Source organism: Dipodomys spectabilis, unplaced genomic scaffold (genome assembly GCF_019054845.1).
Source record: "Dipodomys spectabilis isolate Male_0828 unplaced genomic scaffold, ASM1905484v1 ptg000120l, whole genome shotgun sequence".
NCBI classification, from domain to species: Eukaryota; Metazoa; Chordata; class Mammalia; order Rodentia; family Heteromyidae; genus Dipodomys; species Dipodomys spectabilis.
In genome coordinates this window covers 4,571,656-4,587,846 of record NW_024870797.1, presented here as the reverse complement: position 1 = coordinate 4,587,846, position 16,191 = coordinate 4,571,656, and the positions used below count along the sequence as shown (strand labels likewise).

Here is a 16,191-nt window from a genome sequence, read left to right as displayed (position 1 = left end):
GGCCATATTTCCCCTAGGAAAGGGAGCAATATGGCATCTGCCCCTATTCAGGTGGGTAGCTCTAGAGGGGTAGCATGCACAAGTATGTCTGGGAAGAAGAGAGGGAGTAGCCAGCTCTATGGCAGGGACCTCTAGGGCAGAGAGGAGCTCAGGTCTGGGTGAAGCTGAGGACTTTATATGGGGATAATACTAACAGTAATAACTTGCATATCTTCATATTTTGATACTTTATAACTGTTGCTTCCCTCCTTCCCCCCCCCACCCCCCCCCAGCCTGTCAGTATAAACTGGCTGTAGAACGCTATGAATGGAACAAATTGCAAAATGTGAAGTCTGTAGTACCTATGGTTCATCTTTCCTGGAATATGGCACGAAATATCAAAGTTTCGGATCCCAAGCTTTTTGAAATGGTTAAGTAAGTACTTTATTTTTTGCTGGTCCTGGGACTTAAACTCAGTGCTTGGTTGCTGTCTCTGAGCCTTTTTGTGCCCAAGGATAGTGCTCTACTATACAAGTCACAGCACCACTTCTGGGTTTTTTGAAGTAGTTTTTAGAGGTAAGAGTCTCATGTACTTCCTATCCAGGCTGCCTCAGAACTATGATCCTCAGATCTAAGCCTCCTGAGTAGCTAAGTTTATAGGCATGAGCTACCAGCACCCAACCTGCTGTCGTCCCTCTTCTCTGAGGCAACAATAGTGTGAACTGTTTAGTATATTTACCCCTAAGGAATTAGGTTGATGAAAGGTAAGAAAATAATTTAGAGGTTTTGGAGCTTTTTAAAATTATGTTTCTAAGTAGTTACACATAATTAAGGAAGAACAAAGATACTTATGATTATGAAAAATTCACACATTCATATTTTTTCCTAAATGCTACTAATATATACTATTCAAGATATTTTATTGATTACAACTAAGTTGTAGAAAGGCTAAATGTCCTACAATACTACACCAAGAAAATGTTTGGATATCTATACAAAAAATTGAAATTGGACCCCTATCTCTTATTCTGTATCGAATTCAATTTTGCTAACCAGAGCTATTAATGTAAAAGCAGAAATCACTACAGGAAGGACTAGGAAAAACATCAGAACTTATTAACATAGATAAGTTTTATTTTATTTATTTATTTATTTAGGGTCCGGTTGTGGGGCTTGAACTCTGGGCCTGGGCGCTGTCCCTCAGCTCTTCGGCTCAAGGCTAGTGCTCTACCACTTGAGTCACAGCACCACTTCCAGCTTTTTTCTTTTTGCTTATGTGGTGCTGAGGAATCAAACCCAGGACCTCAGACATGCAAGGCAAGCGCTCCACCACTGAGCAACCTTCCCAGCCCCAATAAGTTTTATTTTTGAACCAGAAATAGAAAAAGATAGGAATGAACAGAAAATAAATAGCAAAACAATATATTCTGAATATAACTCCCAAATATTTTAAAGCATCTCTTCTCTACATCCTTTGTGTTGGTCTGGTTGTTACTTTTAAAACTTTTCTGATGCTTGTCAAATGACTACTTAAAATATTTCAATTATAAACTTTATTTAAAAACACATTTTTGAACTGTACAGATGAATTGCTTCAAAGCCTAATTTTGCCTATTTGAACCGAAATTTCTTTCATCATAATGTTATGATATATGACTGTCTCTAGTAGTTTTAAAATTGTATTTTTGTTATTTTTATAAAAATTTGATTATGTTAAAACATGATTTTTACCATTTAAGTAAAGTTTTAGATTAAAAAACATTATTGGTTGGCTGACACATAAAGTAAATGTGAGCCAGATAACTAATGCCAACCTTCATTAGTACACTATAGAGGCAAAGATTCAAATACTTAGAAAAATTAGAAAATTTTTAAATTGTTCTTAAAAGTCTGCTGACTTACCTAGGATTTTCTAGGTAAGTTAGGAAATTAAGCTTAAGAGGGATTCCATTCAATATCTTTGAAAATTGCTACTAATTTTTCTTTGGTGAAATTACTATGAGAACTGCTGTCATGAATTTGGAAACAAATAAGAATTCCATGATGAAGTTAACAAGATGCAAGAATGGAGAATATGCATGCAAAAGATACTGTTCTGGAAATGAAATTGATAGGGAGACTAGAGATTTCTATTCAAGGGAACAAAAGCTGGAATCATAATACAGCATTATTAATGAAGCCAATTAAAGGCTATAAAAGTGGTATTCTCATAACTCATGGAAAGATAGGTGAATTTTGAAGAATTGAAGTAACTTGTTTTATAGTTAAAAATAAAATAGTGACTGGTTGCAGTTTTGCCATACCAAATATACTTTCATGCATAGCAAATTAACTTATAACTTAATACTGAATATTAGTCAGGTAGTGATGTACAAAAATGTTTTCTGTCTGTATTCTAGCCTCATTATGTTGTTAACCTAAATTCCACAAACATCAAGAGGATTACATCTCATACGAGGGCTTTATTTTTATCTTTGCTTTCCTACAAAAGTTACTCTCTGTGTTTTATTTTATTTTATTTATTTTTAAAATAAGTTTCTTGTTGTGAAAATACTGTACAGATGGGTTACAGTTACATGAGCAAGGTAATGAGTACATTTATCCAGCATTGTTGCTTCCTCCTTTTTTCTCCCTACCATCCCATCACTCCCATCTCCCCTCCCCTCCAATCTTTTGTGTGTGAAAATACCGTAAGAGGGATTACATGAGCAAGGCAATGAGTACATTTCTTATCAAGTATTGTTTCCTCCTTCGTTTTCCCTTCCCATGCCTTTCCACTCCCCACTCTCCTCCCTCTGCCCCCCACCCCCACCCCCAAGCGCCCTGCCAAAGTTGTAAACCTCGTTTTTCTTTTTTTCTTTTTTTTGGGGGGTCCGGTCGTGGGGCCTGAACTCTAGGCCTGGGCACAGTCCCTCAGCTCTTCAGCTCAAGGCTAGTGCTCTACCACTTGAGCCACAGCACCACTTCCGGCTTTTTTCTTTTTTGCTTACGTGGTGCTGAGGAATCGAACCCAGGGCCTCAAGCATGCTCGTTTTCGACATAACGTCTTGTACATCTCATTGTTGCAATAGGTCCACCTGCATCCCTATTTAAACAATTTGTTTTTTCCCTTCCCCTCCACAAATTATACAAACATTGCATACAGTGAAAACAGGGGTTATAAAAATATGTTAGAAACAATAGCAAGAAAGAAAAACTATTTGAACCCCTTATCTTGGGGTTCATTTCGCCTAACATTAACTTATCCGACCGTTTCTGCTTGTCTCAGATCTGTGTCTTATTTTAAAGTAAAGCAAGAGCAGAATGTGTGCAGGGTAACAGTGACTCACACCTGTAATCCTACCTGAGGCTGAGATTTGAATCAGAGTTCAAAGCTAGTCAGAGTATCTGTGAGACATTTACCTCCAATTAACCACCAAAAAGCATTGATTAGAATTGTGAATCAAGTAATAATGTGCCAATCTTGAACATATACACACAATCTTGGCATATACACACAAAAAAATAATTAAATGAATGACAACCTTAAAAAATAGCACTTTTGTTTGCTAAATTATTTCTATATTTATTGCCTTTATAAATTTGTTTGTGATGTTCTTTTTTCCTAGATAAATATTTCCCAATTTTTGCTGGGCCCAGGTGGCTCACGCCTGCTTATAATCCTAGCTGCTCAGGAGGCTGAGATCTGAGGATCATGGTTCAAAGCCAGCCCAGGCAGGAAAGTCCATGAGACTCTTATCTCCATTAAAGCACTAGAAAACTGGAAGTGGTGCTGTGGCTCAAGCAGTAGAGTCCTCGTCTTGAGCTGAAGAGCTGAGGGATAGCACCCTGGTCCTGCGTCAAGCCCCACAGCTGACAAAAAAAAGTATTTCCCATTGTCCATTCCTGATAACATTTAAACTGTAAACTTTAAAAAATGAAGTCTGATTTCTACTATTTATTAGAAGGCAATTTCCTTCTTACTTATTTCTATTTTTTTCAAGGCCTGACACTGTTCTGCTGGCTGCTAAAGTACAAATCATAGTTCTTCTTTTCTGGACATATATATATATTTTTTTAATATTTTTTTTTTTTTTTTGCTTTTGGTTTTGTTGTTTTGTGTGTGTCTGTGTGTGTCTGTGTGTGTCTGTATATGTGTGTCTGTGCCAGTCTTGGGACTTTAATTCAGGTCCTGAGTGCTGTCTCTGAGCTCTTTGCTCAAGGCTAGTGTTTGACCACTTCATACAGGTACACCTTGAGCCTTTTTTGGGTGCTTATGTGGAGATAAGAATCTTGTAGACTTTCTTGCCCAAGCTGACTTCAAATCTCAATTCTCAGATGTTATCCTCCTAACTAGCTAAGATTATAGGTATGAGCCACTAATGCCCAGAAGAGTTGATTGTTTTATTAATTTATTTTATTATTATAAAGATGATGTATTAAGGAGATGGACAGTGGAATTGAAATTACATGAGTCAGATGTTAAGAACATACCCTTTCATATGGCGTCTTTTGTTCCCTCTCTCCCAGACCCTCCCTTCCCATCTCCACCATAAATTGTATAGTTCACTTTTATGTGTCCAGTGAGATTCATTGCTGTACTTTTCCACCCTTTTTCACTTGAGTTCTCCTTGAGCATCCTCCTTCAGCCCACCAGAAGATATATATGTGAGTATATCATACATAAGGAAAAGAAGACAAAAATCATCAAAAACTTAAAACTAAAATAAAAGAAGAAAAGTTTTTGTTTCCATATCTTGGAAGACTGGTTATTTTTTAGATAAATGTTATTTCCTTCCCTACTCAGGCAGGAAGCAAGAAACTGACAGTCAAACACTCATGTTTGTGTTTGTGGCTATTCAGGAGGCCGAGATCTGAGGGTTGTGATTTGAAGCCAGATCAAGCAGGAAAGCCCACAAAACTATCCAATATCTACCCCCTAAAAAAGTGGAGATGTGGCATACACATGCACATGTGCTCGCGCACATGCACACACACACACACACAAATTGGCTCTAAACTAGTTCAGTAAAATCTATGAAAATAATTGTGAAAATAGGATGAACATTAGAAATGGAAGTTTGTTGGTAGAACATTATTAAATAATATTGATCATATAGAACTGTCTTTTTTTTCATCCTAAAATTTCAGTTAACATACCTAGGTGTTTTTACTCCCAAGAATCTCATCTTCATAGAAGAAAAAATAGAAGCATTTACAAACAGGAAATTCCAAAGAAATGAAAAACAGTTTAAAACTACCTGGGTGTAGAAATCTCTTCCTGTAGTAACATTACTGGCACTTCATTTTCCACTTGGAAACATAATTGATGTCATAAAAATGAAAATTGTAGAACCAGGTTTTTTGTTATCTTGACTCTAATGCAAGACTTGGGTTACATGGACTATGTCTCACAGTAAAACAAAAATTGTAGCATTTTACTTTTAGTGAAATATTATACATTTTGAACAATACTTTTAAAACATACACAATAAAAAGCTTGTGTCAAAGAAAAATCCTGTAGGAAAATAAAAGGAGAAGGTATCTGTGCTATTTCTTGTTTTTGTTTTTGTTGTTTACATCATCTGAAGTTTTTCAAACATATACTACAAAATTGTACTTGATTTAAAATCCCTATATAGACAAAGAGCTGGCTTTGCTTCTAAATAAGTAAAATTGCTACATGCAACTAGTTTTTGTTCTTTCTGTGCTGCTGGATTTTGAACTATATTACTTGACCCAGAGATCCTATCTCTTGGCAGAGTTTATGTTTAAATAGGATCCTGAATTTATTTTTTATTTTTATATTTTGTATGTGTGTGCATGGCTCTTCCCGGGGCTAGAACTCAGGTTCTGAGCACTGTTCCTGAGCTTCTTTTTACTTAAGGATAGCAGTCTACCACTTGAGCCATAGCTCCACTACTGGATTTTTCTCTGACTATGGTATTGAGGAACCGAACCCATGGCTTTATGCATGCTAGGCAAGCACTCTACCTCTAAGTCACATTCCCACCCCAAGGGACTTGGATTTTTTTGAGAGGATACCTTCTAGCTGCCATTTTTCAATGTTTGTCTCCTCCATAGTTTAGATTACAAGTGTGATCAATCAGGCCATGCCTATAAAGAGATAGTTTAAGAAATTTATCATACAACTTTACCTTTTTTTCTTATTATTTTCTCTATTTTATGTTATTCCACAATTATTTTGTATAACTCATGGTTATCAAAGCATAAAAATAATTTGAAGTAACATCACACTTAGGAAAAAATAAAAATTAAATTATTCACTCTACAATTTATAATCACCATCATCAGGCATCAATCATCAGGCATGCTAGCATTGGTGGCTCACACCTGTACTCCTAACTACTCAGGAAGCTGAGATCTGAGGATCTTTGGTCTAAGCTAATTCAGCAAGAAAGTCTATGAGACTCATATCTCAAATTAACAACCAGGAAATCAGAAGTGGAGCTGTGGCTTGGAATGGTAGAGTGCTAGCTTTTTATATCAAAGCTCAGGGTCAGTGCCCAAGCCCTGTGTCCAAGGACTGGTGCACCCATGTGCACTCTCTCTCTCTCACACACACACACACACACACACATACCCAAAGTCAGTTGTTATGCTGAATGCCTGGTTTCTCAAGCCTATGATCCTAGCTACTCAGGATGCTGAGATCTGAGGATGATGGTTTGGTCAGTATGAACAAGAAAGTCTGTTAGACTCTTATTTCCAATTAAGTAGAAAAATTAGCTAGAAGTGGAGCTGCAGCTCAGGTATTAAGAGCACTAGACTTGAGCAAAATACTAAGAAACAGCCTCAAGCCCTGAATTCAAGCACTAGCACTAGCACCCAAAAAGCCCTTAGTTCTTTTTAACTTTAATTTTGTCTTTTCTTAGCCTTCTTTTTGTGATTAAATGAAAACTTATCATGAGTACATATTAAGGGGTATAATTTTTTTTTAAATTTAATTTAATTTTATTTGTGAACATACTGTACAGAGGAGTTACAGTTACATGGGCAGGATAATGCGTACATTTCTTACCAAGCATTGCAGCCTCCTCCTTTGTTTATCCTTCACATCCCTTCCCAGCCTCCCCCCTCCCCCCCTAATCCCAATCCTTGTCCTCCCCCCCCCACCCCCACCCCCCCCCCCCCCTGCACCAACGTTGTAAAGCTCGTTTTGGACATGACAACTTGCACTTCTCATTGTTGCAACAGGTCCACCTGTATCCTTAAACAACTGGTTTTTCCCCATCTCCTCCACAAGTTATACTGACATCAAATATAGTGAAAGCAGGGGTTATACTGTGGAGGAGGGACATACAAAGCAACAAAGAGATAATCTTATAAATGTGTTAGAAACACATGCATGAAAGAAAAAAAACATTAAAATACACATCTAAGGGTTCATTTTCCTGACATCACATTATCTGACCTTTTCCGCTTGACTCATACATATACTAGATATTGCATATAAGGGAAACCATGGGACCTATGTTTCTTTGGGCCTGGCTTACTTCACTTAATATAAATTTTTCCAAGCCTTTCCATTTCCTAACAAATGGGGCAATGTCATTCTTTCTGATGGAGGCATAGAATTCCATTGTGTATATATACCACATTTTCTTGATCCATTCATCTACTGAGGGGCATCTGGGTTGGTTCCATATCTTAGCTATGGTAAATAATGCTGCAATAAACATAGTTGTGCTGGTAGCTTTAGTGTGGTCTCGTTTGTAAACATTAGGGTAAATGCCCAAAAGTGGGATTGCTGGGTCATAGGGGAGATCTATGTGAAGTCTTTTGAGGAACCTCCATACTGCTTTCCAAAGTGGTTGAACAAGTTTACATTCCCGCCAACAATGAAGTAAGGTTCCTTTCTGTCCACATCCCCTCCAGCATCTGTTGTTGTTAGAGTTCTTGATTTTTGCCGTTCTAACTGGAGTGAGGTGATATCTCAATGTTGTTTTGATTTGCATTTCTTTTATGGCTAGGGATGTTGAACATTTCTTCATGTGTCTATTGGCCATCCTTCTTTCTTCTTCAGAGAAGCTTCTCTTTAAGTCTTTAGCCCACTTACTTATTGGGCAGTTGTTTCTTTGAGGATTTGTTGTTGGGTGGTTTAATTTTTTGAGTTCCAAGTATATTTTAGATATGAGACCCTTGTCCGTTGTATGGCTAGTAAAGATCTTCTCCCAGTCCGTGGGCTTTCTATTGATCTTGCTAGCTATGTCATTTGCCCTGCAGAAGCTCTGCAACCTTATACAATCCCATTTGTCCAACCTTTCTTTGATTTGTTGTGTTTCTGGGTCTCTATTCAGAAAATTTCGGCCTGAGCCAAGGAGACCCAGGGTTTCTCCTATTCCATCCTGTAATGTTTTCAGAGTGTCTGCTTTGAGTTCAAGGTCTTTGATCCATTTGGAGTTGATTCTGGTGCAGGGTGATATATAAGGATCTAGCTTTAGTTTTCTACATGTAGTTAACCAGTTTTGCCAGCACCATTTACTGAAGAGGCTGTCTGTCTTCCATTCTATTGTTTTAGCTCCCTTATCGAAGATTAGATGGCTATAGGTCTGTAGGTTCATTTCTGGGTTTTCAATTCTATTCCATTGGTCCTGAGGTCTGTTCTTATGCCAATACCAAGCTGTTTTGATTACTATGGCTTTATAGTAGAGTTTGAAATTTGGTATTGATATTCCTCCAGCAGTGTTCTTTCCGTTGAGGAGCGTTTTTGCTATTCGGGGTCTTTTATTGTTCCATATGAATTTTTGGATTGCTTCTTCTATTTCCTTGAAGAATGAGGGTGGAATTTTGATAGGTATTGCGTTGAATTTGTAAATAGCCTTGGGAAGTATTGCCATTTTCACGATGTTAATCTTTCCAATCCAGGAGCATGGGAGGTTTTGCCATTTTTTAAGTTCTGTGTTGATTTCCTTTTTCAAGATTTTAAAGTTTTCATCATAGAGGTCCTTCACTTCTTTAGTTAAGTTAATTCCGAGGTATTTTATTTTTTGTGGGGCTATTACAAATGGAGTTGCTTTCCTAATTTCAGCCACACTTTTCTCATTGTTGGCATACAGAAAAGCCATTGATTTTTGGGGGTTAATTTTATAACCTGCTACTTTGCCAAAGTTTTGAATCAGCTTGAGTAATTTGGGAGTGGAGTCTATGGGATTCTTTAAATACAAGATCATGTCATCTGCAAAGAGGGAGAGTTTTATTTCTTCTTCCCCTATTTGGATCCCCTTTATGTCTGCATCTTGTCTTATTGCTGTAGCTAGGCATTCTAATACTAGATTGAAGAGAAGTGGAGAGAGTGGGCATCCTTGTCTTGTTCCTGAGTTAAGAGGAAATGGCTTTAGTTTTTCACCATTGAGTATAATGCTGGCTGTAGGTTTGTCATATACAGCCTTTATTGTATTGAGGAATGTTCCATGGATTCCTAATTTTTCCAAAACCTTCATCATAAAGGGGTGTTGGATCTTGTCGAATGCTTTTTCTGCATCTATTGAGATAACCATGTGGTTCTTATTCTTGCTCCTGTTGATGTGATGAATAATATTAATTGATTTGTGTATATTGAACCAGCTTTGCATCCCTGAAATGAATCCTGTTTGATCGTGGTGTATGATTTTTTGGATGAATTGTTGAAGTCGATTGGCCAAAATTTTGTTGAGAAGTTTTGCATCAATGTTCATCAAAGAAATGGGTCTATAGTTCTCTTTCTTTGATGAGTCCCTGCCTGGTTTTGGGATGAGGCTTATGATGGCTTCATAGTATAATTTTTTTAAATAGTTTTTTATTGTGAAAATACTGTACAGAGAAATAACAATTACATGAGCAAGGTAATGAATACATTTCTAATCAAGCATTGCTGCCTCCTTTGTTTTTCCTCTATCATCCTGTCTCTCCCGTCTCCACAACTATACTCCCCCCGCCACTCCACCTAATTTGTAAAGTTCATTTTTCGACATAGCATCTTGTACATCTGATTGTTGCAATGGGTCAACCTGTATCCATGTTTTAACATTTTTTTTCCTTCTGCTCCCCAAATTATATCAACATCAAATATAGTGAAAACAGGGATCATACCGTGGGGGAGGGACATACATAGCAACAAAAAACTCAACATCATATCTTATAAATACATTAGAAACAATAGCAAGAAAGAAAAAAAAAACCGTGTCCTTATCTTGGGGTTCATCTCGCTTAACATCATCATATCTGACCTTTTCTGCTTGTCTCAAACATATTCTAGATATTGCAAATAAAGGAAACTATGGGACTTATGTTTCTTTGGGCCTGGCTTACTTAGTATAATTTTTTCCAAGTCTTTACATTTCCTACCAAATGGGGCAATGGCATTTTCTCTGATGGGGGCATAGAATTCCATTGTGTATATATACCACATTTTCTTGATCCATTCATCTACTGAGGGGCATCTGGGTTGGTTCCATATCTTAGCTATGGTAAATAATGCTGCAGTAAACATAGTCATGCTGGTAGCTTTAGTGTGGCCTTGTTTGATCATTTGGGTAAATGCCCAAAAGTGGGATTGCTGGGTCATAGGGGAGCTCTCTGTATAGACTTTTGAGGATCCTCCATACTGTTTTCCAAAGTGGTTGAACAAGTTTACACTCCCACCAACAATGCAGAAAGGTTCCCTTTTGTCCACATCCCCTCCAGCATCTGTTGTTATTAAGAGTTCTTGATTATAGCCATTCTAACTGGGGTGAGGTGGTATCCAATGTTGTTTTGATTTGCATTTCTTTTATTCATTTCTTTTAAGGTTGAGCATTTGTTCATGTGTCTATTGGCCATCCTTCTTTCCTCTTCAGAAAAGTTTCTCTTTAAGTCTAAATAAGCCCATTATTTATCGGGCAGTTGCTTCTTTGAGGATTTGTTGTTGGGGGATTTAATTTTTTGAGTTCCAGGTATATTTTAGGTATGACTAGTGAAATCTTCTCCCAATCTGTGGGCTTTCTATTGATCTTGATAACTATGTCCTTTGCCATGCAGAAGCTCTGCAATTTTATGCAATCCCATTTGTCCAACCTTTCTTTGATTTGTTGTCTTTCTAGGTCTCTATTAAGAAAATTTCAGCCTGTGCCAAAGAGACCTAGGATTTCTCCTATTCTTTCCTGTAATGTTTTCAGGGTTTCTGCTTTGACTCTTAGGTCTTGGATCCATTTGGAGTTTATTCTGCTACAGGGTGATATATAAGGATATAGCTTTCATTTTCTACAAGTGATTAACCAGTTTTGCCAACACCATTTACTGAAGAAGCTTTCTTCCATTTTACTTTTTTTAGCTCCCTCCCTTATCAAAGATTAGATGGCTATAGGTCTGTGGGTTCATTTCTGGATTTTCAATTCGTGTGTGTGTGTGTGTGTGTGTGTGTGTGTGTGTGTGTGTGTGTGGTTGTGTGTGCGTGTGTGTGTGTCTGGTCATGAGGCCTGAACTCTGGCCTGGGGGCTGTCCCTCAGCTCTTCAGCTCAAGGCTAACACTCTACCACTTGAGCCACAGTGCCACTTCCTGCTTTTTTTTTCCTTTTTGCTTACGTGGTGCTGAGGAATCGAACCCAGGGCCTTAGGCATGCAAGGCAAGCGCTCTACCACTGAGCCACCTTCCCAGCCCTGGATTTTCAATTCTATTCCATTGGTCCTGAGGTCTGTTCTTGTGCCAGTACTAAGCTGTTTTGATTACTATGGCTTTATAGTAGAGTTTGAAATTTGATATTGATCTTCCTTTAGCACTGTTCTTTCTATTAAGGATTGTTTTTGCTAGTCACTACTTTTTGTTTAGTTCTTGTATCTTTATTTGGTATCCTATTCTTCTCTGTGCAATAGGTATTGTCTTCTGAAAGTTCTAAAGCAATGTCAGGCATTGAGAGAGGCTCTTCTTGCATCAGGAAAAGAGGTTCTATGGCATGGACGGTCAAAAAAAGAACCAGCTTCTTACTGTAACATCTGTGAGGTAAGTAACTGTACATTTCTTCTCCCCTCTCCTCTCACCCTCTCTTTTTCCCCCCTTTCTCTTTCTCTTACTATACAGGTCTTCTATTGCTTGGATTATGATTCCAGCTCTTTTTCCCCAAGCCAGCCTGGACCACAGTCCTCCTATTTATTCTTTCAGTGTAGCTTGGATGGCAAGCATGTACCTTTACTCCTTATTTCTGTTGATACAGGGTGTCAAGAACTTTATTGATTGGACTATTCTAGACCTATTATACCAATCACAGACTCTACAAAGGATAGAATGAGAGGCATCACCATCAATTTATTATTTGTCATTTCTAAATAAAATGTAGATCTAATTAAACATTACTGTGAAATGTTCTCAAAATCAAAAGAAATAGTGAAATCCATAGATGCCATCTGTTAAACACTTTTAAACTTGGTTTATTTTTAGAGATAGAAAAAGAATGTTTGGAAATAGAAGCATGTTTAAAAGGCCGAGGGTAGGTGAGAGGGAAAAGAAGTAAATATAGTCAATGTACTCAGTGCATATTGTCTAAAACTTGAACTGTATAACTATATATAAGTTAAGACTGGGAAACAGATAAACTACATTCTGACTTACAGAACTGAAACTTTTTTATACATGTACTTAATAATCTAAGAGAAAAATAAAAGTAAAATCAAGACTATCTTTTAGTGAAAATTTCTAAATGTACAAACACCACTCTTGTCTTGCTTATGCTGTGAAATGATGTGGTATATCATACACAATCATGATTTTTAAGTATCAGTATTTTCAATAGAATTCTCTGGTTCAAAATTTAATTATTATCTTATTCCTTTTTTTTTCCTCTTGTGTAAAAAGGTAGAAGTTTTTAACCTGCTTTTTGTCACTAATGAAAGCAATTCTAAAAAGACATATGAAATACATTGCCATGATTGTGCACAAAAATCAAGTCGAAATTTGGAAAACTTTGTGGTACTTGAACAGTACAAAATGGAGGATCTAATCCAAATCTATGATCAGTTTACACTGGTAAGTGAAGTTGTTAGTTTATCATTACAACATTGTAAAACAGCTTTTTTTATTCTTAATACTTCATTAAATTGTATTTTTAAGACTTAAGTGTCGTCAGCACATACATATTGCAAAATTAAAACATTTGAAGTTCGTATATAACCATTTTTTCTTAATAATAATATCCTAAGTAGTATCATAATAATTAAATTTAAAAATCTTGTGCTTTAAAAATACAGGTAGACTTTATGTTATTAGCATAAACTTTTGCTAGAAGTTTAATTCTTCCGTACTAGTTACACAGATATAAATGGAGAAGTATGTGTGTGTCTCTGTGTTAAAATACACATTAATTGTAGTAGAATGTCATTCTTCCTACAAATATTAACCTTATAGTTAAAGATGTAGCTAAACTAAATGGGATAATATATAAAATTCATGTGAGAACATTTACAATTTTATGTATCATACAGTTGTTAAATTCAAAGACAACTTATTTAGCTTAGGCTTTACTTCTGGTTTTGTTTTATTTTTGTTTGTTTTGGAACTTTTGTTGTTTGGAATTATTTATAGTAACATTAGGGCTTGGACTCAGGACTTTCCTTAGCTTTCCCACTCCAACACTTTTTGCTGGTAGACATAAGAATCTCTGACTGCCCTGGCTAGCTTGAGTAGCTTTTAGCTATTCACGATTGGACTCTTGAATAGCTAAAAAATACATATGTAAGTCACATGAGCCTGACTTGGGAGGGTACTACACATAGGAGATATACATACACACATAAACATATACATACATATATAAATACATATGAATATGTACATACTAACATATTATTAAATTAGTATATACATCAGTATATTATATACTATTTTATACTTGCATTAGACATATAGTTGTATATATACATATATATGCTTAAATCAGTACTGAGGCTTAAACTCTGAGTCTTGCACTTACTGTTTCAGTTCTACCATTTGAGTGAAATATCCATTTATTTATTTATTTATGTCATGGGGTTTGAACTAGGCCTGGGCGCTGTACCTCAGCTCTTCAGCTCAGGTGAGCTCTCTACAACTTGAGCCACAGTGCCACTTCTGATTTTCTAGTGGTTAATTGGAAATAGGTCTTATTTTCAGACTTTTCTGCCTGGCTGGCTTTGAACTGTGATCATCAGGTCTCAGCCTCATGAGAAGCTACGATTACAGATATGAGCCACTGGTGCCCAGGCATCTCTCCATTTTTTGCTATTGCCTGTTGATATGTTTCCAGGACCTTTTGTTCTAAATTTGAAATCTTATTTTGCCTTTTCCCTTCCTCCCTCCCTCCTTTCCTTCCTCCCTCCCTCCTTCCCTTCCTTCCTTCCTTCCTTCCTTCTCTCTTTCACCAGTCCTAGGGCTTGAACACAGGGATTAGGTGTTGTCCTCAGCCACAATGCCACGTTCATTGAAATTTTATTTCTGATAGTTGTTATTGAATGACATATTTGCTGGAAAGATAAAACGTTAATAGCAACAGGTTTAGATCACTTACTAGTAAGAATTTAATATTCCATTTAATATTCCACCGGAATGTTGGGACTTTTGTTTTATTTTGTTTTCTTGGTCGTGGGTCTTGAACTCTGAGCCTGGGCAGGAGTGCTCTAGCATTTGACCATGTCCTATTTTAAGTCTTGGAAAACTTTCTCGAGTATAAATAGTAAAAACATCTTACTTAGCTAGCTGTTGAGGTAAAGTGTTTTGTTCAAACTCACTTCATAAGTAGCTTTAACTTGTTTAAAGCCATAAGCAACAAGTTCTCTTACAGCTTTATGTGACAAAACTATTAATATATATCATTCTTATTTTCAGGTTCCTTCTTTATCATCCTCTTCATCTTAATATAGTTCTAGGAACACCAAGACCTTTCTACTCTTCAGGAAATATCACTGGCTTTCTAGCTATTCGTAAGATTTTTTGACTCAATTCTGTCTATGCATCCTTTTGAGACTAAAAGATTAGGCAACTAGACAAAGAATACATTGCCTTTATTCCAAGTTTAACAAAGCCAACTTGGCTGACATTTTATAAAATAATAATTATATGATTTATGTGTATATCTGACCAAACTATCAGAGCTGTACAAACTACTGCTTTATTATGTCTGTGCAGTTTTGGCTAATATGTTAGTTTTTATTTGCATTTTAGCCCTTCAGAATTTTCATAGGGAAACAATTACTGTCTGTCTGGATTACTGTTTACCTGGTCAGTTCTTTGAAGGATGATTGACAAATTTAAATCAAATTTTTGACCAACTTAAGGTTTCCTGTTTTAAGACCCTGATGCTTAATCTATGATTCTAAAATAAAAGAAGTTAATAGTCAAGATACAAACATAATGGATTGCACATACTAAAGAATAGATATGGTTGATCTTTGCTTCTAATCTGAACCAATTAAAGTATTTATAAAATGCATATTTATTGCTTGAAAATATTTGTGATTGGAATGTTGTTATTATTCCCACACTTACTTTGCCATTAAATATGGAGTATTGTAATTTTAAATAAATACTATTACGTTTTTTAATTGTAAAAAAACTGCTTAATATTGTATAGAAACTTTTATTAAAATTGTTTAATGTTTAAAGGGTTTTCCACTGTTTGAGTATTGAAGATTTTCTACAAAGACCCAGTTTCTGTTTTCTTTTTAATTTAAAGAATATATATTTTAAATGTATGTTTGTGTGTGTGCACTATACAAATGTATATTAGAGACAAATCTCAATATATAATTATGTAAAAACAAATTCTAATTTTTTACATCTGTGATTGCTTTTAAGGTGCCTGATATAAAACATCCTACCAAACACAAGTATGATTATTTTTCAAGTTTCTTTTAGTCTCATTTTATATTAAGTGACAACTTCTGTAATGTTAAGTAGAAAAAAAATTGTTGATAGTACCTAGAGTAAAGTTGAGACTTCAAGTTGAGACTTGAACATTATGTAGCTTTGATCAGTTTTATCACATAGAATATTTAATGGAAAAGAGATTTAAAGTGATGACTTCTGTTTGCAGAGCAAATATATTGACAATTATTTTTAAAATTAGATGATTAAAGTTCCATGTTTCCCTGCTTATACAGTATGGTGTGACTAGGGAGATGAAGCTATTTTAATATTTTTAATCACTAATTTTAGCAAGTTCTATGAAGACTTATTTCATATGGACATCTATTTAACTATATAATCTTATTTTACAATAATACTTGGCT

The 16,191-nt window shown here is 36.0% G+C and overlaps 1 protein-coding gene across 6 annotated transcripts in view; it reads left to right on the top strand.

Annotated features, from left to right (window-relative positions):
- Positions 1 to 15,803, top strand: part of LOC122115517 (histone demethylase UTY-like) — a 143,968-nt gene extending 128,165 nt beyond the window's left edge. For all 6 annotated transcript variants that reach the window (XM_042689012.1, XM_042689009.1, XM_042689010.1 and 3 more), the window contains 4 exons: positions 273 to 414; positions 11,809 to 11,935; positions 12,785 to 12,955; positions 14,789 to 15,803. In XM_042689012.1, coding sequence (XP_042544946.1) covers positions 273 to 414; positions 11,809 to 11,935; positions 12,785 to 12,955; positions 14,789 to 14,818 — 470 coding nt within the window. In that variant the 3' untranslated portion in view covers positions 14,819 to 15,803. The remainder of the gene's footprint in view (positions 1 to 272; positions 415 to 11,808; positions 11,936 to 12,784; positions 12,956 to 14,788) is intronic.
- Positions 15,804 to 16,191: the final 388 nt, after the last annotated feature.